This window comes from Dermochelys coriacea, chromosome 1, assembly GCF_009764565.3.
Source record: "Dermochelys coriacea isolate rDerCor1 chromosome 1, rDerCor1.pri.v4, whole genome shotgun sequence".
Lineage (NCBI taxonomy): Eukaryota > Metazoa > Chordata > Testudines > Dermochelyidae > Dermochelys > Dermochelys coriacea.
In genome coordinates, this window is record NC_050068.2 from 254345490 (window position 1) to 254370005 (window position 24516).

A 24516-nucleotide genomic window follows, 5' to 3' on the forward strand; every position below is an offset into this window, starting at 1 on the left:
GACTGTATTTTTTTTTTTTTTTAATATGCAGGATGAAAATGAAGCTCTAAATTTAAATAAAAATGTCTATATTTTGACACTTCAGCAAATGATGAAACTATATTGTTAAAACAATCATCTCACTACTTGTTTTCTTCCTCTTAACTTTCCTAATCTTCACATCTGTAATATTATTGAACTTTTACTATTTAAGTCTCTCTTCTATCATCAGATCTACATCTTTAAAACGCATCCCCTTATGATTTTTGTGTGTATCATCTCTACAGCTACCAACATTTGCAAACAATTAATAAGGATACTTGGGGAGAGAAAAGAAACCTTTTAACTCCCTAAAAGTATGTTTTGACAGAACATAGTGGGAAAAGTTTAAATATTCCCTTATAATTAATATGGAGATACGTATACTTATATAAGAATGGTCCTGCCAATATTGGGGGTCTTTTAGTTAGGAAGTGGTCTAAAAGTTAGTCTGTTGGGATCCAGTGGTAGAATAATTGTAAAAGCCTCTACATTTAATTTCAACACTGAAGCCCTGAAGAAATTTTTTTCTAATAAAGTACCAATTATGCTCTTTAATGGCATTGGAATATTTTTAAGCTCTCAAAATGTTCCTGCTTTCCCCCAGTAACTTAAAAGTATTGGGATAGAGAGGGTTGTAGCTGACTTCAAATGTAAAGCCTTGTCTATAATGGCTAGCCAAACCTAGTTTAAACTAATTTAGCCTGAATAGTCAACAAACATAAATTGAGCTTCAGTGCATATGAGCGCTAAAACATTGATGCCTGCCAATGGGCATGCTGCAAACTTGGTTGTTCTTTTTAAATGAAGTGAGTGAAAGAGTTGGAGGAACAGGAGGAAGAAGGTAAAGGCAGCGGGGGAAGGGAGAAGGTAACTGTGGTATCTTATGTAATTTTCTTTAGAGAATTATGAAAGTGTCCAAAATATGGAGGTCAGCTACCAAAACATATCAGTTTTACTCCTGCTAATATAAAAAAGAAATACAGGTGTAGAGGAGTTGCAGTATTTTAATGGCAGAATTCCCTCTAGGTCATCTTAGATATTTTCTTGTGTCTCTAGTACCCTGACAAGTTAAGTGGATATCAACCTTAAAATCAACTTGAGGGTTTGGGGTTTTTTTTGTTTTGGTAGATCCTAGTTTGATTCCTCTATTATGATATGTCTCTTAAGCCAATGCATTACAAATATAACAGACCTCATTTCCCATGCACCTTGCTCAATTCATCCTTTCCCAGTGTACTTGTCATTTTAATTGTTATAAAATCTATTTCTGACTATATGTAGAAGGCCAAAAATACTTGCATGACGCTTGTGGATTTTTTGTTTTTGTTTTTTGTATTTATTTATTTATTTATTTTATGTTAGGTGAAAAGGTAGAAAACAACAAGTGCTTGTGAACAAGTCCATGCCAACTGTGACCCAGACTCCTCTGGAAGGAAGTAATGTTCCTCAACAGCCACAGTATAAAGATGTACCAGTAACGTATGTCACACTATAATCTCATAGTTTAAAATATACAAGTGAGGAAAGGAAGGACAGGTAGCAGATGCTCAGCACTGGAAAAGTAAAAGGCATAAATTTTCCTTAGAAGTTAGATTCAGTACCATGGGCCAGACTTTTCATAGATTTTTAGGTGTCTAAAGGTGCACATAGGCACCCAGTGGGATTTTTCAAAAGCATCTAGACACTTAACCCCAGTTGATTTTGTCCCCCTGAAGATTGAAATGGGGTGGCAGCTAGAAACTCCCTGCAGACAGAAGGTGGGTAGGTCATGAGGGCCTCTCCCAGATGACACCATAAGAGGAGGAGTTGGGCCCCCAAGGTTCAGTGTTTGGGGGTGGGCACAGGTTGTGGATATGGGGGTGACAGAGGAATATGAGGATACTGGCATGGGAGGTTAGAGGTACATGCAGGGGCAGGGCACACATGGGTAGCTGCAGAGTGAGCAGGAAGCAGCTGCTCTCCAGCCACTTCTGAGAGCAAAGGAGTGAGTGCTTCACTAGTGTTCAATCCTCTGTTTACCCAGGTTGGCGGTGTGGGACGGTGCTCTGCCTGCTACACAGACTGATAGAGTGAGCTGTCTGTCAGCCTGTGTAGCAGCTTTAATTAGTCGTCCTCCCCCAGGAGGTGAGTGACTGGGTAAGGACGGCCAGTTTCCCCATAGAAGGGTCTGAAAACCTGTAGTCTACAGGCAAACAGGCACAGCTGGAATGTCTGTACACCATAAGAGAAGAGCCTCATACCCAAGATGGCTGAGACATCCTGTTGACCTTTTAGGTTAGCTTATATGATTCAGATGGTATTTGGTATTTCACCAAGTAATTTTCCTTTTCTCTCTGCTCTACCATGTCAAACTACCTTTCTCAAATCTTTCTGCATTCTCCTTACGCATAAAATTTAAGTTGCACCATCAAAGCAATCGATAGTTCATGTCTTGGTAAAATCTTTGATTCATCTTCTTCTACGCTCTCTGCCATTCTCTCTATATCCTTGATTCTTTCTTCCCCACTGCCCCTTATGTCTGGAGCAGCTTCCCTGTTAGTATATGCAAAGGACCCTCACTCTTGTTTCTTCATTTAAAAAAAAAATAAGCCAAACCTAAAACCAGTTTGTTCCTTGATTTATTTCAATGATAATGCCCTACCTCTCATATTTTACAAATATATCTACTCCTGGGGGAATACTGCGCATGCACAGAATTCATGTCCTCTGCAGATTTCTTTGCTTCCCTGCAGAAAAATGACTGGAGGCAGGAGAGGATGGGACTTCCTCTTCCTCTGCGAGGCGTAGCAGGGGATGTGTCAAACCCACCCCCAGAAACCTCCCCCAGCTGCAGGACGCTCAGAATCCTCCCCTGCTTCCTGCCTCCATCACCCCTCAGTTGTGGGGGGAGGGGTCACTGTATGGGGAGCTGCTCCCCCATCCACCCAACTCTCGTGTATCCGGACCTCCCATACCCAGACACCCCTCGAAACCTCAACCTGTACACCCAGTACCCCTCTAGCCCTCCATACCTAAACCCCACTCCACTGACCTCAACCCCTGCCTCTGGACCCCCACCCCTGCACCCAGACCACCCCCCACTGAGCTTCATGCACTCAAATCCCCACCCTGACGAGACCCACCTCCCTGCATGCACTACCCTGAGCCCCCACATCTGGACCCCCATGCCACTGATCTCTAAATAGCTGTACCCAGGCACCCAGACCCCCACCCCCCCAAGTCCCACTCCCCCAGCACCCAGAATCCCCTGCTGAGATCCCCACATCCAGACCCTTCCGCTGAGCCCCAACCACATTCACCTGGAAGCCCCTTCAGAGTCTCATTGCCACTGCACCTGGAACTTCCCCCCACAAGGGCTTCTGTGCATCCAGATCTCCCCACACCGAGACCCCCACTGAGCTGCCTGCACCCGGATTGTCCTATACAGAACCCTCACACCCCACACCTGGATTCCCCCCAACACTGAGCCCCTCCACACTTGGATCCTGCCTGATTGAGCATGCCTGCCCCACACCTGGTGCGCCTGGTGCAGAGGGTCAGGGCCCTAGTGTGTTTCTGGGGCAGGCCAAGGCCTTGTGCTGTGTCAGGGTCAGGTGCAGCCTCACCACTGAGTCCATATCCCGGGGGGCAGTGGGGTTGCAGGGTGATCTCCCACCTTCATGCAGCCAGTGGCCTGTGCTCCCCACTGCGATGCTGGAGCCTCTGCATTAATTTATTGGCAAATAAAACTTGCAGAATTTTGCAGTACTTTAAAATACAGTGCACAGAATTTTAATTTTTAATTTTTTGGTGCAGAATGCTCTCAGAAGTATATATCATGTAGTATTTCTGACCACATACTGATGTCCACTGCGACTGTCACCTGTTATTTGCTACAACTCTCCTTATGTGTAGTGTGGGAATAATGGAAATATTCTATTGTTTCTTTCATTGTTTATTTAACAAACACAATTTGAAGTAGTTGACATTTGAGTGAGAGATATTGGTGACTTAATTTTTGTTCTCTGCTCTGTTTATTCCCTGACTACTTTATTGTAAATATAAACCTGTAATTTAGTTGAGCAGTTGTTGATTCTTATGGAAAGTCCAGCAATATATAAAGAGACTTTATCAGGAAGAGGCCATCAGACTATGCTTGCTGTTTTGTATTGACCTTAATCCCACCTTCTTGCTCTTTTGCTATGCCTTTTTAATCCCTCTGTTCTCCAGGAATACATCCATCTCTTGAACTCTATATTACAATTTTGCTTCAGTGGCCTTCCATATACATACCACCCACAAAATTTACATTTACAGTCAGAAACCTGCTGATCTATAAATTTCTCTTCATAATTTCCACTTGGTTCTACGTGTATATAATTTAAGTGGTGTTTTTGTCTCTCTCTTAGATACAAAGGTGCAACTGATTCATATATTGAAAAAGTAATGATATCTTCAAACGCAGAGGATGCTTTTTTGATTAAAATGTTGTTGAGACAAACTAGACGTCCAGAAATTGGAGATAAATTTAGCAGTCGTCATGGACAAAAAGGTAAGTGTCTTTTTTATTAAAATGTATATTGGTAATTAGATGTAATGGACGCTTTTATATTTCTCCTCAAATGATATGAGTATGCAATAAATTGTGGGTTGAATTTTTATGGACTGAGACTGACTTAGGTCAGGTCTACGCTACAAACTTACATACTTACTCAGTTATACCGACCTAATCCTCGGTGTAGACAACACTGTCTCCCATCAACATAACTACCACCTCTCATGGAGGTGAATTAACTATGGGAAAAGATTTCACATCAGCATAGTAGCGTCTTCACTGTAGCGCTACAGCAGTGCAACTGCTGCAGTGTTTTAAGTGTAGGCCTGCCCTTAATCAAAAAAGAGCTTGTTTTCCGCCTACAGCACATTTCCTGTTTCCTGTTCTCATTAGGTCAGTTTGTGAGGCCTGTTGTACAGCTGTTACTACTAGAAAAACATATATTATCACATAGTCTGTTGAATTTGCCTAATATAGTAACTGTGTGGGAGGAAATGAGGAGGAAGTAGATGGAAAGTAAGCATACCAACGTTATGAACCTGAAGGACATTGGAGTCACCGTTTGTGACCAAGAAAGAGAGGATTGGGAGTTCTCTTTAAGGACCTGTGGTTTTAGTCATGTTTTAAGTTTGTCATGGGTTATCCAGAAAGATTATTGAAGAGGAAATCAAAAGTCAATTCTGAATGGACAGACAGGGTCAGAGATGGAGAGGTACATCTAAGGCCAATCTACGCTGCCCGCCGAATCGGTGGGTAGTGATTGATCTATCGGGGATCAATTTATTGCATCTAGTGTAGATGCGATAAATCATCCCCAGTCGCTCTGCCATCGACTCCAGAACTCCTCCACGGCGAGAGGCGGAAGCGGAGTCGACAGGGAAGCGGCGGCTGTCGATCCCAGGACGTGAGGACGCGAAGTAAGTGATTCTAAGTCAATCTAAGATGCGTTGACTTCAGCTACGAAAATAGTGTAGCTGAAGTTGCCGTATCTTAGATCGATTCCCTCCCCACCCCCGCAGTGTAGACCAGGCCTGAGAATCATCAGCATGGAGGTAGGTGACCAGATGAGGTCACTCCAAGCCAGGATGTAGAGGGAGAAGTTGACCAAGAATAGAGTTCTGAGGTGCACCAACAGAGACCAGAAAGGGGGAGGAGAAGTTACCCCCACAGGACGTACTAAGGACCTAATCCTGAAAGGGACTGAGCACCTCTGGAGAGCACTGGGTGTCCCTCAACTCCTTTTAAAATTAATGTTTGTTAAGGATAGTCACACCTTCAAGGGAGATGCTCACCACATGCAGGTCTGGACATTTAAAGGAGTAGTCAGGGATAGGATGAGAATCAGGGGCTTGATCCTGTGTGCACTGAAAGCAATGGCAAAAGTTCCCTTATTGGCGCTTAATCAGGCCTCAAGAGAGTACAGTTTCTGAAGCTCAGGGAGCAGAGTTTCAAGGAAGAGGGAATGATCAACTGTAAACTACTTTTAAAATCTATTTCAACCCATTTGACCCCACAATGAGACAATGTGTGCTTGGAATAAACGTGTACACCGAGATAATCTATTCTGCTGCAAAAATAGAATTGTCTTGATTATTTAAATAGCCATGGGTATGACTGTAGTTAGGGTTGCAAATACTACTTTATTGTGAGTGCTATACTAGTCCTGACATACTGTAACTTGGTTTAATTTTTTTAATCTTATTTTGGCTTGAGAACATTCCTACTCAATTTCATGCTAGAGGAGGGGGTGTGTGTGGGTAGGGGGTGTTTGTTTATAAAGTTTGAAGCAAATTGACCAGACCAGTTTGCTTCAAATTTTAAAGATATATTTTACCTTAAAATCACACTCTGATCACTTATCATGTACGCCCCCTTTCACTTTTTATGTGAATTTAGCTGCTACTATTTCAAGAACCACCAGAACTAAAATTCAGTGCTGCCTGACATCTGAGAAATTGAAACCCCAGCATTCAAATGATGTAAAACATTAATCTCTCAATTCCAGCAGCACATGAGTCCATGTCTGCTAAAATCATGTCTAGAGCAAAATGGAGTGGGGAGGAATATAGTGATCGCTACAGCTGGGTGAATAATGGAGGAAATTGTTGAATCTGACACATTCAAATACATTTGTCCAAGTTTCAGTGAATGTTACATGACCAGTTCTAAGTATTGTATGAACTAAGGATCAGTGTCTTACAATCTGAGGCCTATCTTTGCCTGTACTCTGGACTCCTCTTAGTCAGGCTTCAGGCCAAGATATGGTAGAGACATAGCACTTTTTGCTCCAATGGATGACTTCCTGCTGTCATAGAATCATAGAATCATAGAATATCAGGGTTGGAAGGGACCCCAGAAGGTCATCTAGTCCAACCCCTGCTCAAAGCAGGACCAAGTCCCAGTTAAATCATCCCAGCCAGGGCTTTGTCAAGCCTGACCTTAAAAACCTCTAAGGAAGGAGATTCTACCACCTCCCTAGGTAACGCATTCCAGTGTTTCACCACCCTCTTAGTGAAAAAGTTTTTCCTAATATCCAATCTAAACCTCCCCCATTGCAACTTGAGACCATTACTCCTCGTTCTGTCATCTGCTACCATTGAGAACAGTCTAGAGCCATCCTCTTTGAAACCCCCTTTCAGGTAGTTGAAAGCAGCTATCAAATCCCCCCTCATTCTTCTCTTCTGCAGACTAAACAATCCCAGCTCCCTCAGCCTCTCCTCATAAGTCATGTGCTCTAGACCCCTAATCGTTTTTGTTGCCCTTCGTTGTACTCTTTCCAATTTATCCACATCCTTCCTTTAGTGTGGGGCCCAAAACTGGACACAGTACTCCAGATGAGGCCTCACCAGTGTCGAATAGAGGGGAACGATCACGTCCCTCGATCTGCTCGCTATGCCCCTACTTATACATCCCAAAATGCCATTGGCCTTCTTGGCAACAAGGGCACACTGCTGACTCATATCCAGCTTCTCGTCCACTGTCACCCCTAGGTCCTTTTCCGCAGAACTGCTGCCGAGCCATTCGGTCCCTAGTCTGTAGCGGTGCATTGGATTCTTCCATCCTAAGTGCAGGACCCTGCACTTATCCTTATTGAACCTCATTAGATTTCTTTTGGCCCAATCCTCCAATTTGTCTAGGTCCTTCTGTATCCTATCCCTCCCCTCCAGCGTATCTACCACTCCTCCCAGTTTAGTATCATCCGCAAATTTGCTGAGAGTGCAATCCACACCATCCTCCAGATCATTTATGAAGATATTGAACAAAACGGGCCCCAGGACCGACCCCTGGGGCACTCCACTTGACACCGGCTGCCAACTAGACATGGAGCCATTGATCACTTCCCGTTGAGCCCGACAATCTAGCCAGCTTTCTACCCACCTTATAGTGCATTCATCCAGCCCATACTTCCTTAACTTGCTGACAAGAATGCTGTGGGAGACCGTGTCAAAAGCTTTGCTAAAGTCAAGAAACAATACATCCACTGCTTTTCCTTCATCCACAGAACCAGTAATCTCATCATAAAAGGCGATTAGATTAGTCAGGCATGACCTTCCCTTGGTGAATCCATGCTGACTGTTCCTGATCACTTTCCTCTCCTCTAAGTGCTTCAGGATTGATTCTTTGAGGACCTGCTCCATGATTTTTCCAGGGACTGAGGTGAGGCTGACTGGCCTGTAGTTCCCAGGATCCTCCTTCTTCCCTTTTTTAAAGATGGGCACTACATTAGCCTTTTTCCAGTCATCCGGGACTTCCCCCGTTCGCCACGAGTTTTCAAAGATAATGGCCAAGGGCTCTGCAATCACAGCCGCCAATTCCTTCAGCACTCTCGGATGCAATTCGTCCGGCCCCATGGACTTGTGCACGTCCAGCTTTTCTAAATAGTCCCTAACCACCTCTATCTCTACAGAGGGCTGGCCATCTCTTCCCCATTTTGTGTTGCCCAGCACAGCAGTCTGGGAGCTGACCTTGTTAGTGAAAACAGAAGCAAAAAAGCATTGAGTACATTAGCTTTTTCCACATCCTCTGTCACTAGCTTGCCTCCCTCATTCAGTAAGGGGCCCACACTTTCCTTGGCTTTCTTCTTGTTGCCAACATACCTGAAGAAACCCTTCTTGTTACTCTGGACATCTCTTGCTAGCTGCAGCTCCAGGTGCGATTTGGCCCTCCTGATATCTTTCCTACATGCCCGAGCAATATTTTTATACTCTTCCCTGGTCATATGTCCAACCTTCCACTTCTTGTAAGCTTCTTTTTTATGTTTAAGATCCTCTAGGATTTCACCATTAAGCCAAGCTGGTCGCCTGCCATATTTACTATTCTTTCAACTCATCGGGATGGTTTGTCCCTGTAACCTCAACAGGGATTCCTTGAAATACAGCCAGCTCTCCTGGACTCCCTTCCCTTTCATGTTAGTCCCCCAGGGGATCCTGGCCATCTGTTCCCTGAGGGAGTCAAAGTCTGCTTTCCTGAAGTCCAGGGTCCGTATCCTGCTGCTTACCTTTCTTCCCTGCGTCAGGATCCTGAACTCAACCAACTCATGGTCACTGCCTCCCAGATTCCCATCCACTTTTGCTTCCCCCACTAATTCTACCCGGTTTGTGAGCAGCAGGTCAAGAAAAGCGCTCCCCCTAGTTGGCTCCCCTAGCACTTGCACCAGGAAATTGTCCCCTACGCTTTCCAAAAACTTCCTGGATTGTCTATGCACCGCTGTATTGCTCTCCCAGCAGATATCAGGAAAATTAAAGTCACCCATGAGAATCAGGGCATGCGATCTAGTAGCTTCCGTGAGTTGCCGGAAGAAAGCCTCATCCACCTCATCCCCCTGGTCCGGTGGTCTATAGCAGACTCCCACCATGACATCACTCTTGTTGCACACACTTCTAAACTTAATCCAGAGACACTCAGGTTTTTCCACAGTTTCGTACCGGAGCTCTGAGCAGTCATACTGCTCCCTTACATACAGTGCTACTCCCCCACCTTTTCTGCCCTGCCTGTCCTTCCTGAACAGTTTATAACCATCCATGACTGTACTCCAGTCATGTGAGTTATCCCACCAAGTCTCTGTTATTCCAATCACGTCATAATTCCTTGACATCACCAGGACCTCCAGTTCTCCCTGCTTGTTTCCAAGGCTTTGTGCATTTGTATATAAGCACTTGAGATAACCTGTTGATCGCTCCTCATTCCCAGTATGAGGCAGGAGCCCTCCCCTCTCAGACATTCCTGCCTGTGCTTCCTCCTGGTATCCCGCTTTCCCACTTACCTCAGGGCTTTGGTCTCCTTCCCCCGGTGAACCTAGTTTAAAGCCCTCCTCACTAGGTTAGCCAGCCTGCTGGCAAAGATGTTCTTCCCTCTCTTCGTAAGATGGAGCCCGTCTCTGCCCAGCACTCCTCCTTCATGGAACACCATCCCATGGTCAAAGAATCCAAAGCCTTCTCTCCGACACCACCTGCGTAGCCATTCGTTGACCTCCACGATTCGACGGTCCCTACCCAGGCCTTTTCCTTCCACGGGGAGGATGGACGAGAACACCACTTGCGCCTCCAACTCCTTTATCCTTCTTCCCAGAGCCACGTAGTCCGCAGTGATCCGCTCAAGGTCATTCTTGGCAGTATCATTGGTGCCCACGTGGAGAAGCAGGAAGGGGTAGCGATCCGAGGGCTTGATGAGTCAAGGGAGGTATGTTAATACTCATCCTGCTCGACCCCTCTGCAGCATTTGATATTATTGATTATCAAATCACCCTCTGCCACCTTCAAGAGGCTTCAGGTGAATCAAAACTCACTATAATGGCTCATACCTTTGCCCTCAGATTGGACCAAAAGGGCTGTTAGGGACAAGAGTTTCTCCTTAGCTCTAATGCCCTTGTGTATGCAGTCCCATCAGTATGAGTCCTCTCTCTCTCTCTCTCTCTCTCTCTCTCTCCTCTCATATTATTCTTCATCTGTATAAAGGCCTTGGGAGAGCCAGTGAGATGACATGGGCTGAATGCCAGCATTATGTGCACAACATCCAGTTTTCAGAGTAGCAGCCGTGTTAGTCTGTATTCGCAAAAGAAAAGGAGTACTTGTGGCACCTTAGAGACTAACAAATTTATTAGAGCACAAGCTTTCGTGAGCTACAGCTCACTTCGTCGGATGCATCCGATGAAGTGAGCTGTAGCTCACGAAAGCTTATGCTCTAATAAATTTGTTAGTCTCTAAGGTGCCACAAGTACTCCTTTTCTTTTTGCGAACATCCAGTTGTATCGCTTTCTCAGTGTCTACCTGAATCAACAAGTGGATGAAGGGTAGCTGGCTAAAGCTAAACCCAGACAAGAGTGAGGTGATGTTAGTAGAAAGGAAAACACTTCAAAGAACTTGTCTCTTGTATAAATTTCACACTACTGATGACTTCTTTCCTCAGAGCAGGTAGGCAGCCCATACCATCAGTGATACTGGATTACCTAACCAGTCATGGCTGCAAAAAAATGCACATTTCTATCTATGGCCAAACGGAACACTTCTCCCCATCCTACCAGACATGGATCTGGCCACTGTCATCAACACACTAATGACCTCCAGGTTTGACTACTGAAACTGCAGCAGCCTGTCTGCTTAGCAGTGCAGGCTGCCATGATCACATCACCCTAGTCCTTCCACTCTCTGCACTAGCTCTCCATTGAATACAGTCCAATACAAGCTCTCTTCCTATTCAAAGCCCTTTGTGGAATTAGACATAGCTACCTGAGAGATTACCTCTTCCTCCGTGTCTGTGACCCCCTCGACAGGTGCATTCCATTAGAACCCTCACACTCAGACTTATAAGCATAGGAGATGGAGTTTTCACAGAAGCTGGATGTAAGCTTTGGCACTCCCTCTCACAAGAGATGAATGACCGTGGGCCTCACTAAGTACAGGAGTAAAGGCGGAACTCCAGTCCTTTTGAGTTGTCTTTCCCTCAATAATTTCTACACCGTATCCACAGATACCTACCCACCGACCTGCACAGACACAAAATTAATCCATCTTTTTCTCTGATAGGCTGGGAAGGAAGCAAGAGAGGGATTTAAAAATAGAAATACTGTAGCACTAAATGGGAGTTTCTAGACTCTATGGTGGTAGGGGTTACATCAGTACATAGAATTCTGCACTTGTTTGTTTATTTTTCAACACCAACCAACTTTTCTCAGCTTTAAGCCTGGTCCTATGATTTTACAATTAAAAATTGTTTATCCCTCGTCAATAAATGATCAGTAATGCTCATAAGCTGAGGATTCCCTAATTACTGTACAAGTAAATCTTAAACTGCAAATTTCTTTTCCGCTTGTTTTTATGAAGTGGAGAAACTTAACAAACTTAACTGAAACTCAGTTACGTTTCTATGTGGGTTAGCAATTTTGGCTGCATGTAAAGATGTAAGAAGCTTTGAAAGACTGACTTGCATGAAACCTGTTGCATTCTGAAGAAATCCTGTTTTATTTATTTCTGTTTCTAAGGCCTGGTTTACACTACAGTTAGGTCAGCATTCACTACAGTTAGGTCAGCAGAAGCCCCCTTTCATCAACCTAATTGTGCATGTGTCTACACTTAAATTTGTCTCCCAGTGATGTAAGCTCTCTTTTACACTAACATAAGCGATATATTGAGGTTGACAAAGTGCCTATGTAGACACTGTAATACCTATAAAAGAAAAGGAGTACTTGTGGCACCTTAGAGACTAACAAATTTATTAGAGCATAAGCTTTCGTGAGCTACAGCTCACTTCATCGGATGCATTTGGTGGAAAAAACAGAGGAGAGATTTATATACACACACACAGAGAACATGAAACAATCAGGCAGTAGCAGATGGTTAAAAGCAGCATTTTTCTTCTGCACAGTAAAGTTTCAAAGATGTATAAAGTCAGTGTTCTGCTGTAAACTTTTGAAAGAAATATGAATGTTCCTTTCCTTTTTTTTAAGCTCTGCTCCATACATTTGTTAAGGTTTTAATGTATTTGCTTTTAAGTTGCATAGAACTTTTTTTCGCAGAGTTTTTGTCACTCAATAAAACTCTATTGTTTGGAAAATAATTCACTTTTATTAGTTCCCAACACATGCTGTAAAATGGCTGGTGGTGTGAAAGCACCCCCTTACTTGATATTATACACTTTGATACAACTCGTATGTACAGCAACCACCACAAAATTAATAGGTTCATTGTCAGTGTTTCGTTCACCAAGCACCAAAGAAAGATTCAACTAGTGGTTCAGCAGGTGGAGAATGATGTTCACCAAACACTACACAGTTCCCAACAGGCTGCCAAAAAGTAGGGCCAGTTAGAGCACAATATACCACAACACATTACTGTGGCTCACTGTTAAGTGCTTTTTCAAAACCTCCCTGAGCTGGATAGCTCCACACTGAGTTCTTCTCATAGTTTTGTAACTGGGTCTTCAAACTCAGTTTGAGTTTGACAGCTGATCCACCTTCATCCCAGCAGCAACTTTTCCCCATTTGCTTCACAGATACTATAAAGGACACAACAGGCAGCTATAACCATTGAGATTTTTTCTCAATGAGATCCAATTTTGAGTAAACACCAGCATCCCTTCAATCTACCAAAACACATTCAACTGTCATTGTGCACCTCCTGATCCAGTAGTTGAATCTTTGGTGCCATCAGTGGGACCAGTGTACTTCATGAGCCATGAGAGTAAGGGATAGACTGGATCCCCCCCAGAATCACTTCTGGCATTTCAACATTGCCAATAGTAATCCACTGGTCAGGAAAGAAGGTCCTAGCTTGTAGCTTTCTGAACAGTCCTGTGTTCTTAAAGATGCAAGCATCAGGCACCTTCCCTGACCAACCAACGTTGAGGTTGATGAAATGTCCCCAGTGATCCACCAATGCTTGCATAACCCTAAAAAGGACCCCTTTCTGTTAATATACTCTGTGGCAAGGTGGTCTGGTGCCAAAATAGGGATATATGTTCCCACCGCAGTTTGGGAACCCCATTGTTGCAACTCCATCCATTATGGTCCTGCACATTGCCGAGAGCCTCAGTCCTGCATGTGTTGAGGTGTTCACCCAACACTGGAGTTGAAGGGGTTAACGGAGGCTTGATGGGCTTGCCATACCCCATCCCTGAAAGGAGCAGAGGAGGTGAGTCTTCCCAGCAGCTTAGAGAGGCTGCATAAGAAGCAGCCAATTGGAGCGCGGCTGCATGAAGCAGCAAATCAGGGCCCAGTGGACTAGTGCAAAAGGAGCTGCAGGGAAGATCAGGGTCAGTTGCTGTAGGGAGCTCAAGGAGTGAGGACTGTGTTCCTAGCAAGTTGCAGCAAGGGTAGCACCTTGGACAAAGCAGTTGCTGGTAGGGACTGGGGAAGCAAGAGAGCTCCTGGCTGGCTGCTGGGACTTGCTGGGTGAATGACCTGAGGAAAGGGCAAAGGAGATGCTGGGGCTGTACGGAAGTGGCCCAGGGAATTGAAGCAGCATTGAATGAAGTTAGAGACGCAGCAGGAGGCTGCTATCTACAGGGTCCCTGGGTTGGAACCCAGAATAGTGGGCGGGCCCAGGTACCCGCAGTTCGGCACCGGTGGACAGTGATACCTACCCCCAGAAGGGGGAAACGCAGATGGTGACATGGCCGGAGGGCCAAGTTACGAAGAGGACTCCTCAGTACTTGGACTTAGGTGGTGTGCAGGAGGAGAAGATAATGGGAGAGGCACCACCAAGAAAGGGTGCATGGCTGGCAGAGCTAATCCCCATGATGGAAGGAGGAACCGCTGTGGTGAGTGGACACTATCACACAGGAGATGATGAATAGCCCTACACAGCTGCATCACATCAACCCCCTCGGTGGATTTTCCAACTCCAAAATTATTTTCCTCTGACTGGTAGCAATCCAGCATTGCAAGTTTCCACAGTGCAATCGCCACTTGCTTCCCCAGTGTGAGTGTGGGTCTCGTTCTAATGTCCCTGCACTGGAGGGCTGGGGTGAGCTCAGCACACAAATCCATGAATGTGGCCTTGCACATCCAAAAGTTCTACAGCCACTGCTCATCAGCCCAAGTTCACATTATGATGCAATCCCATAGTCAGTGATTTTCTCAGGCCCAGAAGAGGCACTCCACCATTTGCAGCTGCTCCATGAATGACACCAACAATCTTGAGTTGCTTCTTGCAATGTCCTAAGCAGTCTGATCTCCAGGAAATCATCATGTTCTCTGCAGCTCTTCTTGTGGCTCAGCAAATACAGGAGGATCATGAATGCTGTGCTTGCAACACTTATAACTGTAGAGTAGAGCTGTGCAAGCGCCATGCTTCTGTCAGCAATGGTGGACAATGCCAGGTCCCATGTGGGATTTTCAAAATAAGATTGAAAATTATGGGATGGGGTGACACTATGGGGCGGAGAAAGTTGCATGCTGGGAAGTTGACCCCTTGCTGCCAGTCACCCCAGTTCAATTCATTTCTTCCCCACCATGCATTCCTGAAACTTCCCAAAAAACAGTGCACTGGATGGTAGCAGGTTGCACACTAGGATACCTACCTATGGTGCATAGCACTATGCATTGAAACAAGCACTTCTGGTAAATGCGTGCAGTGCGCACACAAGGAGCCAAGTGTTTACATATACAAGCAATATCCTAACTGTAGCAGCTTTATGCTGATGTAACTTTTGATGGCAAAAGTTTGTAGTATAGGCGGATGTCCTAAATTAAACGGACTAGAAGGATTCCTATTAGCATGGCTCTAATGACCTTTTACTTAGTGAGGAGTTTGCCCTGGTAGACTTAATTTTCAAGATGGCTTTTAATCCTAAAGTGGAAAGCATCTTAATCTTCTGGATTCCCGTGTTAGCTTTCCATGATGACTCCATTCACACTATTGGAAAAAACAGTCATTCCAAGCATTAGGAAAGTAAAGTCGGAAGAGCCAGCAAGGAAGATTTGTATTGTACTGCCAAGTATAAACCTTGGTTTTCCTTTGGGCAAACTCCAGGTTAATCTCCAATTTTATTTTTGACTGTTGCCATATTAATATAGCTTTAATAACGGAAGGGGAGGTCATTAGCTTCAAAGGTAAACTTCAAGGCACTCAGTGTGTTACCATTTAGTGTAAAAACAGCTGCAGTTCAGTAGTTGAGATGCCTTCTATAGAGCCTCCTTCAAAGAAGCTTCCTGTGTAGTCTTTCAGATTATGTTCTGATGTATCACAAAATTTAAGGATGTTGTGTAAGACTTTAAAAAAAAAAAAAAAAAAGTAGCTTTTCAGGGCAGAGGCCATGTCTTCGTGTGTGCATTTTTTGAGTATTGTGTTTTTGTTTGTACAGCACTTAGCACAATCCAAGACCTCTGAGAGCTGTAACTATATAAATATTAAATAACCATATTAATATTTGGTGTGATAAATGTCCTAGTTAGTATTAAAATATAGTCTGCACATTCTAATAGTAACATCATTAGGTGCCTAACCTTCATTGATGCTCCTGGGGCACCTTACATAAAAGATTAGAACAGATAAAAAATATTTATCTTCTGGCAAATCGTAATACTTTGACATGAGCCATTAATGTGCATATTCTGAAATAGAACGTTATTTAATCTGATTTAAATGGACCTGATTTCATTGCTCTCCAGAGATCAAAAATAAAGGTATTCTACAGAAGCAGAGAGAACCTGTGCCACTTCTACCCTACATGCTGCAGCCTCCAAAAACCCTATATTCTCTGACTTCAGAGAGCAAGCTGCTTTGCAGGGAAGCTAAATGCTCAATAAGTTATGCATTAGTTTGTAGCACTTTTTTTTAAGGTCCTAGTGCAGACCTCTTATTGACTCTCATGCTCATATGCTGTTAGTGACTTTGCACTCATTCTTGAAAATCACTAGGGAATGATGCTTAAGTACAGGAGTTTGACTTTGTGTTCTCAAGTATTATGCAGTTTTCTAAAGTGTTTAATACTTGTAATACGTTTATCTCTCCTGTTAAAAAATAATTAAAAACCTTTTGGAAACCTCATAGTAGTGGAGAAGCTATCTTGCATTTTATAGGCAGCATCCAGAATTGTCCACTGGTAGCTGTGGCATCACACACAATTGGAATCAGTGATTCGCAGAATGTCTGCACTTCAGGGCCTGTAATAAAACAACAATAGAAGGTAAGTTTAAAACTTACTTATGCTAATTGCCCCTTCACCCAGATTGTTTAAATCGTATTGGAAGCTTTCAACACAACATTAAAATTGTTAGAAACAATTCCTGTTGGTCTGTTCCAAATATTCAATCTCTATAGAATGTGCTCATTCTATATGCCCCCTAAATCTCTTACCAGTGTTTTGTCGTGGTGTTGTCTTAACACAGTTTTGAAGGAATCAAGAGAACTTTTAGGATACATATAGTTACTGTTATTCATTGAACTTTACTTGATCTACCTATAAGAAATTATCATTAATAAGGAGAGAGAATGGAAAAGGATGGAAAAGAGAACACTTTGAGTATGAGGAGGAGAGAGAACATGTATTTTTAGGTATATAAAAGCTAAGAAAAAATTGGAAGACATCACAGCAAGCTGGTGTGCTGAAACAGGCAAAGGCATAACTGGCTGTTAACATTAATGCTAAGCCATAAACAATGATTGAGCAGTAATTGGAGAAGGGCATGCTGAGGAGAGTGCTAGCATCATGATTCTCTGACATCAAAAATAGGGGTGGGGCATCAAAGTGGAAGAAAATCATTACAATGGAAATTAAGGTTACCAAAAATCCAGTAAATTTTCACAGTAAAGCTTTTAGATAAGAGACCTCTAGTTGGACATCTCTGAATTTGTCACTAGCTTATAACAATTAACTGCAGTTCTCTCCACTTCCTTTTTGAATACAGCTAGTTATCTACCTCACAAATTGGCATACACTCAGCTTGCTACAAGACAACAGGCAGGCTTTGCCAAGATCCTCCAAAAATCAGACCATCTTCCAAATCACATGCAGCAAGTGAATTAACTTTTTGTCTTGTTTACATTAACAGTTTTTCTTGATTCAGTGAGAAGGATGTTGTTTAAAGCTCTGCATTGTCAATTTCTCCTCTGAAGTCTTCTCACCTTTTGAAGAAGTGTAGGTGGAGATAAGTCAAGGCAACTCATGTGTAATGATAGCTTTTAAACATCTAAATAAGTAGAATGAGATCAGGAAAGCCACATTTTCAAGTGACTTCACATATTTTCTATATTGTGGAATGAGATCTGTAGTTTTAAATGCAAGAAAATAAAGGCTTAAGAAAATTGGACTATAGCTAGGAAAAAGTGGAGTAAAATCTCTCAAATCATCTTCCCAAAGGTATGTTCCAAGAAGAGGCTACTAGGCAAGCTTAATGGAAGGCTTTCTGGGTCTCATAATTTAGATATATGCTACCAGGTTTTGCCTTGCTGTCTTTTTCATGTCCTTCTCCCACACTCATTTCAATGCCCACTTGGCCTGGGATATAGCTACCTGCTCAGTTAGCTCATGTCCTTTCATCCTTCGAGTCCTTCCTTTAAGCATGCTTCTCCTAAACTGCCTGTAAATCCCAGCCCTCTCTTCAAGACACATCAACAAAATAGAAGCGAGGAGGAAAGTGAAATGAAGACAAAATGGGAAACTAACGTAGCACCAGCTGTATCCCACTTTCCAGCCTTCAACTGTATGTTGTTTGGGACAGTGACCTTGGTTGCCTACCAAGTACTTGTCACACTTCTAATGCTAGTAAACAAATATAGCCATCAGAGAGAGTTTACTGTCAAATTTATAGGAGACATTTGGTTTAACTGCAGGATTGTTCATGTATTTCCAAGAAGGGTAAGGAAACTTCCTACCTTGCTCTTTTTATCTTAAAATCTTCAAGCGAAATCATCTCTAGATGCAAAGAAGGCTGAGAGAGCACTCAACTAAACAAGCTTCATCTGCGTTCCATACAAAACTAAATTATTATATTTCCAGATTTACCCTTGCTTCTCTACAAGTCGCAATGAGGAAAAAAGTTAGGCTCCTTTGATGTGAAAAAAGCAATATATCACTTCTCTGAAAGAACATTTCTCAGTCTTTCATGTGAAAAAGGATTAACACCTCCAACAAAGGTCCTCTAGATCACAGAACTAAGCAGCAATACTGAACAGTTTTCCTGAGGAGTGGAAAAACTGTATTTAAGCAAGAGATTTTGAACTGGCAAACAGAAGCTTTTTAATAGCTGAAGATCTAAGATAAAGGATTAAACCTTTCTGAAGTATCTACACTTAAACTACTCTAAAGACAAGGAAGCGAGTTTAAATTCATGAAAGACCATCTTTGTTTTCCTAAATGAACGATGTTCTTTAGTGTCAAAATAGAATCTATTCACTGCATTGTGAACTATATAAACTTTATTGCAATACCACATATCTGTTAGTGTGGTCTTGTTTGGGGTTTACTTCATTGAATTCTGACTTGATTTGAGCAGCTGCTGTGGACACAATATTTGTCCACATGTAAACTGATAATTATCAAAATATTTTGATGTGGACAAAATAAAGAAATATGCTGCTTATCTGTTCTGTTAAAGAATACTTGTTCTGTATGTGTAAGAGGAGCATGTGAAATAAAGTATTATAGCTTTAAGTGGCAATTTGTAGCATTTTCCCATATGTAACTCTTAATTCGATAGTTCCTTGTTTCATAACATTAGGCATTATATCTAATAAACATATCTATTGTTCTAATACATATTCAGTGTTTGGAGTGATATTAAACAGAATTTTATTTTAAAAACAGGCTTGATAGCTACTGATATGTAATATTAGATGCAACTCCAGAGATTTGAGATGGATATCACTTGCTCGGAATTAGGAATGGGAGGATTTTTTTTTTTTGGCCATATTTTTATATTCAAAAGTTAAGTGTAAGAAAATGAAATCCCATAGAACTTCTGTTAGAGCTCCTGATTGTTTAAGCTTAACTTGCTGTAATTTAGTTCTTAAAACAGCATTTTTTATCTCAAATAGCAAACAGGTAACCTTCTGACCTTTTCAGTAAATCCCCAACTGAACCTTTGAAATTAGGCTGGTTTCGCATTTTATGGCACAAAATAAAAATCTCTTATTCCGTTATAGTGTATCCTGAACACACATTTTATTAAGCTCTTGACTCATTCAGCCATGTGTATTTTGTAAAGTTCCTATGGTTATTGTTTTACAATAGCTGCTTCCAGAAGCATTGTAAGGGTTTCAATTAATCAGCTCTTTGTGTGCTTCAGACTATGCAAATTTATCACATCAAGCCATTCAGCAGCTCATGGGAAAGCCGTGTACAAACTGTATTGTCTTCTAGCGCCTCCTCTCATTTAGAGTGATGTTTTTAATAAGCAAGCTAATCAAGTTTACTTATGCATTATTTATCTGTTAATTTTAATTCTGTTCTTTCTATCCCATGTCAAATGAGATGTAGGAAGTGATACGATCGATCTGTAAATGATTCAGCTGTTGAAGAAAGCTAATATGATTTAGCACTCTTTCTCCCCCCCACCCCTCCGAAGTTGTGTATATATAGTTGTGTAATAAACGGGATAGCTAATTAGAGAAATTTGAAGCAAACATACCTGGTACCATATATGATTTGCAGATTTGTCTATAAATTTGTTCTCCCCCAAAATACTTTGTAACTATAAAACAGCAATTGTATTTAAAAATAGCCTTCTTATTGGAAGTTTAGCCAATCCCTTCAATTCCGGTATGTACTCTGTCATTGGACACATCTAGTACTGAAAAATCCAGAGTCCATCTATTAAAGAATTAAGGTTATTTTTCTAACCACATAAAAGTAAAGGAGCTAAACAAGTTCATCCAGTAGTGGGCTTCTTCTCACCTCTCCAGCAGAAATTAGTAGTAATGCTGCTGCCACATCTATTCACTTAAGTTAGTCCCCTTTGCTCTCCAATGTGCCACCTGTTGATAGTAATTAGGCTTTTACATATTAGGTTGTTTTGACTTTTTTTAATTTTTTCATTTGTGAGTGTGTGTTTTATTTACGGAAAGTATCCGTATGGTGGCTTGTGAACGAGACTTACGCCTACTGCTGGATATTTTTGATTGTTAACGGTGTGTTTTAGAGTGGTAAATTCACACCTGCTAGCAAGCAAGGACAGCAACACGTAAGGGACACAAATTCTAGAGTTTTGAGTCTCTGCAGTTGGAAAAGTAAAATCTCTCAATAAAAAAAGTGAAGAGATCAAGGTGTCTTCAAGACCCTGATCTTGCAAAGAGATCCACATTGTCAGACCCTACTCCATGAACAGAGTGGGATTCCATACAGATTGACAGTTATGCCCACATGGATCCCTTTGCAGGGTGGTGCCAATGTGTAATCAGGAAGTTGTCCCATATCTGAACACAGTATGGCACCAGTTGAAGAACCGCTCCTAGTTATCTTCTGTTCGGAAGAGAAGTTGCTTGAAAAGATTTGATTTATTTGGCTGCTGTTTTGCAAAAGTACTAGAGTACTTCTCATTAATTGGATTTTTTAAAATGCTGTTGGTTCAATTTATAAAATCTATATTGAAATATTTGGAATAAGACCGTTTCAGTAATCTCTTTTTTAAAAAGAAATTAATTATATTATGTGTCAGCTTGACAATAAATTCCTTGCAAAAGTGTGTTCCAGAATTAAAAGGGGGTTTTGTTTTTGTTTTTTTTAAGTTGAGTGTATAGGCAGAGACCTAGAAAGCGTCTGGCAATCTGCCTGCTTACAAATATGAGCCTAAATTAAGTCCACATATTTTTTAAATAAAAAAACTTCTTTCACCCCATATAGAAGAACACATGTAGAATTATTTCCTGAACTATTTATAGATGTTCAGCTCTGTCCCCAATATGAGAACTGAAACATGTGTAGGTGAGAGCAGAATGTGGCCCATATAGTATGGCATTTTTAAGTAATCAGTCTCGGACTACATCTCTCACAAGAGATGGGGCATTTAAAGGGGGAGAAGGTAACATTACATGAGACTCTGAGGTATACATTAAAATATATACGTGATGGAGAAAAACGTTTTGAGGCGATGAGCAAAACTATTAGCTCCCTAAGTATGATGAATAGGGAATTCAGGAAGAACTATTTTATTTCCTTTTTAATGCCACAGAGGAAGTTTATACCCTAGTTTGCGTGTGTGTTCTTTTTTTTTAGATGGGCATGGTAAAAAATCAGTAGGTAAAGTGAATTTCAGTTCATACTTGGACAGGGAAAGCTCTTCAAATCCTGAGGTTGTTTTATATTCTACCTTTTGGGGGCAATGCTCTATTATCCAATTTCAAAGTGATGTTGCTATTGTGATGGATGATTTCATTTTATTTTTCATTGCTGAAAGGCTACACTGGGTAAAGCTAATTTGCCTGTTTGGGTGTGTGGTTGTTGCCTCCCCCCCCCCCCCGCAGGGATTTTTAACCCTGCAATGTGTGTTTGCTTTTCACCAGTAGAGGTTGTGCTGTAAACAATGGGTCAAGAATTCTGTATGAGTTGGGGCATGGAATCTGGGGCTTAAAATATGAACCTGTAAATAGTGTGATTAATGTCAACATATTTTCTGTATGATGAATTTTGTGTTCTGTGCTTTTCCAAGGTCCTGAGAAATTGTTTTTTAAATTAAATACATCATTAACATTATTAAGTTAATGCAATACACAGACCATCAAGATTTTTTAAAAATTGATAAAGTTTCTGGGGATTATTTCCCAGAGATGAAAAAATCTTGTGTGAGATGGTCTTAAAATTTTGGGGGAGGAAAATATCTTCAGTCTTGTTCTGCAAATATAGATGTACACTATATATAATGTTGTATCTTTTTAAAAAAAAATTAAAATCTGGATTTAGAATTAAGATTTAGAACTTCTTTTTGAAATAGGGACTTTAAAAATGGCCTACTCAGTTTCAGATCATCAGATTCTGTCTAAATATTTTGTTTTAACTTCTAAGCTCATTATGCTCTCTTTGTGTTAACTTGTATTAAAATCTGTCAGCTATGACTGGTCTCATAAGCACAGTCAGCGGACCAGAATAAGTTAATTATTTACTTGTGTCACTAGTGCTCTTCATCTAATGAAATGCACAGCTGTGTTAGATCTGCAGTTGGATGTGTAGATTCCATTGTTATACAAGTCAGCAGAGGGTAGAAGCCGCTATGATGGAGAGCCCTCAGTTCTTTCTGCTGTTCTGCCTTTCTGTGTCGATTTCATGGATCTTTTATCATTTACTTTCACACAAAACAAACAACACAGAGGCTGTCTGCTATGGGAACCGTCTTGGCATATTAAAGGGTTTTCAGAGCCTCAAGTAATTTTAAGTTAGCTAAAATTGAATTTTTGGCTTACAGGTGCCCTTAGTCCACATGCAATCTATGAAAACATTAGAAGTGAAAGGGAATGGGCAAAACTCACAATTTATATATCCATAAATATTTGGGGGGGAGGGGAAATGTGCAGTATGCAGAAGATTTAATAAAAACTCTTGTATTCTAATCTGCTTTCACCAAATGATCACATCTTTCTGCGGAAAGGATAGTTAATGATTTGTTGCAAAGAGATTGTGAAAATTAGTCTGTACTGGATTACAAACTAAACATAAAAATACAAAAGCTCCAGTTGTCTTCCCCTTTTCCCCCTCCCCCCTACTTACCATTCTCATTCTATTAACTACTGTCCCATGCACCTATCCCTGTCTTGTTTGGACAGTGGATGAGGAGCTCCCTCCTGAGCAGACGCCAATATCCCTCTGTGAACTGGCTGGTTGGGGGATGCCTTTTTAGGGATGTAACCAGCACCCTCAGTCTTTGCTCAGCTCCCTCCAGCCTAGGACTTTTCTGACCAAAGTGTGCTCTGGCAGTTGTACCAGACTGATCTCAAATAGATTGCAGATTCTTTCCACTCTGAGGGCTTCTGGAAAAGATTGACTGAAACACTAGACTTGGTTCAAAGGAATAGGGTTTTTAGTGCTTGCATTTTAGCACCTGATTTGAGATGTAACATCAGTCTGTATGCCGTGTAAGGTGGTGGTCTTTTAATCTGTCAAATTAGGTATGGAAACAACATTCAGGGTTGGGGAGGAAAGGTTTATAAAGTATTTTAAATCAATTTGAATGGGTTTCACACTTCTAACTAGCTTTTGGAATTTGTAACCTGCTTACCCTCACCTATGATCTTTAAACTATCATGACTGACATTTTTGGTAACTTTTAAGCACAGAAGGGTCCATATCTGTCTAACAAACTGTTATGTGTCTGGAACTTGATCATGTTTTTCTTGGTTTCAGAAGGTTCCAAGTACACAGTCTTTTGCTCAATAAATAAGTACCAACAGAAAACACATTATTTTGGGTCAGTTTTCTCAAAGGCTTGACTTCAGTCAAAAGGTTTATTCATGCATATTGGCCAAGATTTAAAAAAAAAATGACTAGTGATTTTCGGAGCCCAGCAGGACATATTAAAGGGATCTGATTTTCAGAAAGCATGCAGCATCCACTCTGAAAATTAGGTCCTTTTTAAGGTGTCACAAGTTAAGTGCCCAAAATCTTTAATCACTTTTGAAAAATGTAACCAATATTTTCTTAACTGAGTGCCTTATTTGAGTGAATGAGCAAATTATTACAACTGAAGTTACTATGTATGGGTATGTTAAGTTTGCTGGTTCTGCTGCAAGGGCACTGTTTTGGATGGCGTGGACTGTCGTTATGGAATTTATGCTTGCTAAAAAGTGACCCATGAGAAATAGAGAGGGGAGGGGCTGAATAGTAAGAAAGTTTGGTAATATCAGTCCTGATGTTGTCTCGCTTTTTGTGAATTGAAATATTTTCTCTTCTCTAGGGGTGTGTGGGCTGATAGTACCTCAGGAGGACATGCCATTTTGTGATACAGGAATCTGTCCAGATATCATTATGAATCCTCATGGCTTCCCATCGCGTATGACGGTTAGTAATTATATTATGATTAAAAAGACGCTGTCCCAAAA

At 41.6% G+C, this 24516-nt stretch overlaps 1 protein-coding gene across 1 annotated transcript in view; it reads left to right on the forward strand.

The window, feature by feature from the left end:
- Positions 1 to 24516, forward strand: part of POLR3B (RNA polymerase III subunit B) — a 130779-nt gene that overhangs the window by 87392 nt on the left and 18871 nt on the right. The window contains 4 exon segments of the mRNA XM_043519596.1: positions 1384 to 1398; positions 1401 to 1500; positions 4410 to 4552; positions 24372 to 24475. Of these exon segments, the coding sequence (XP_043375531.1) occupies positions 1384 to 1398; positions 1401 to 1500; positions 4410 to 4552; positions 24372 to 24475 (362 nt within the window).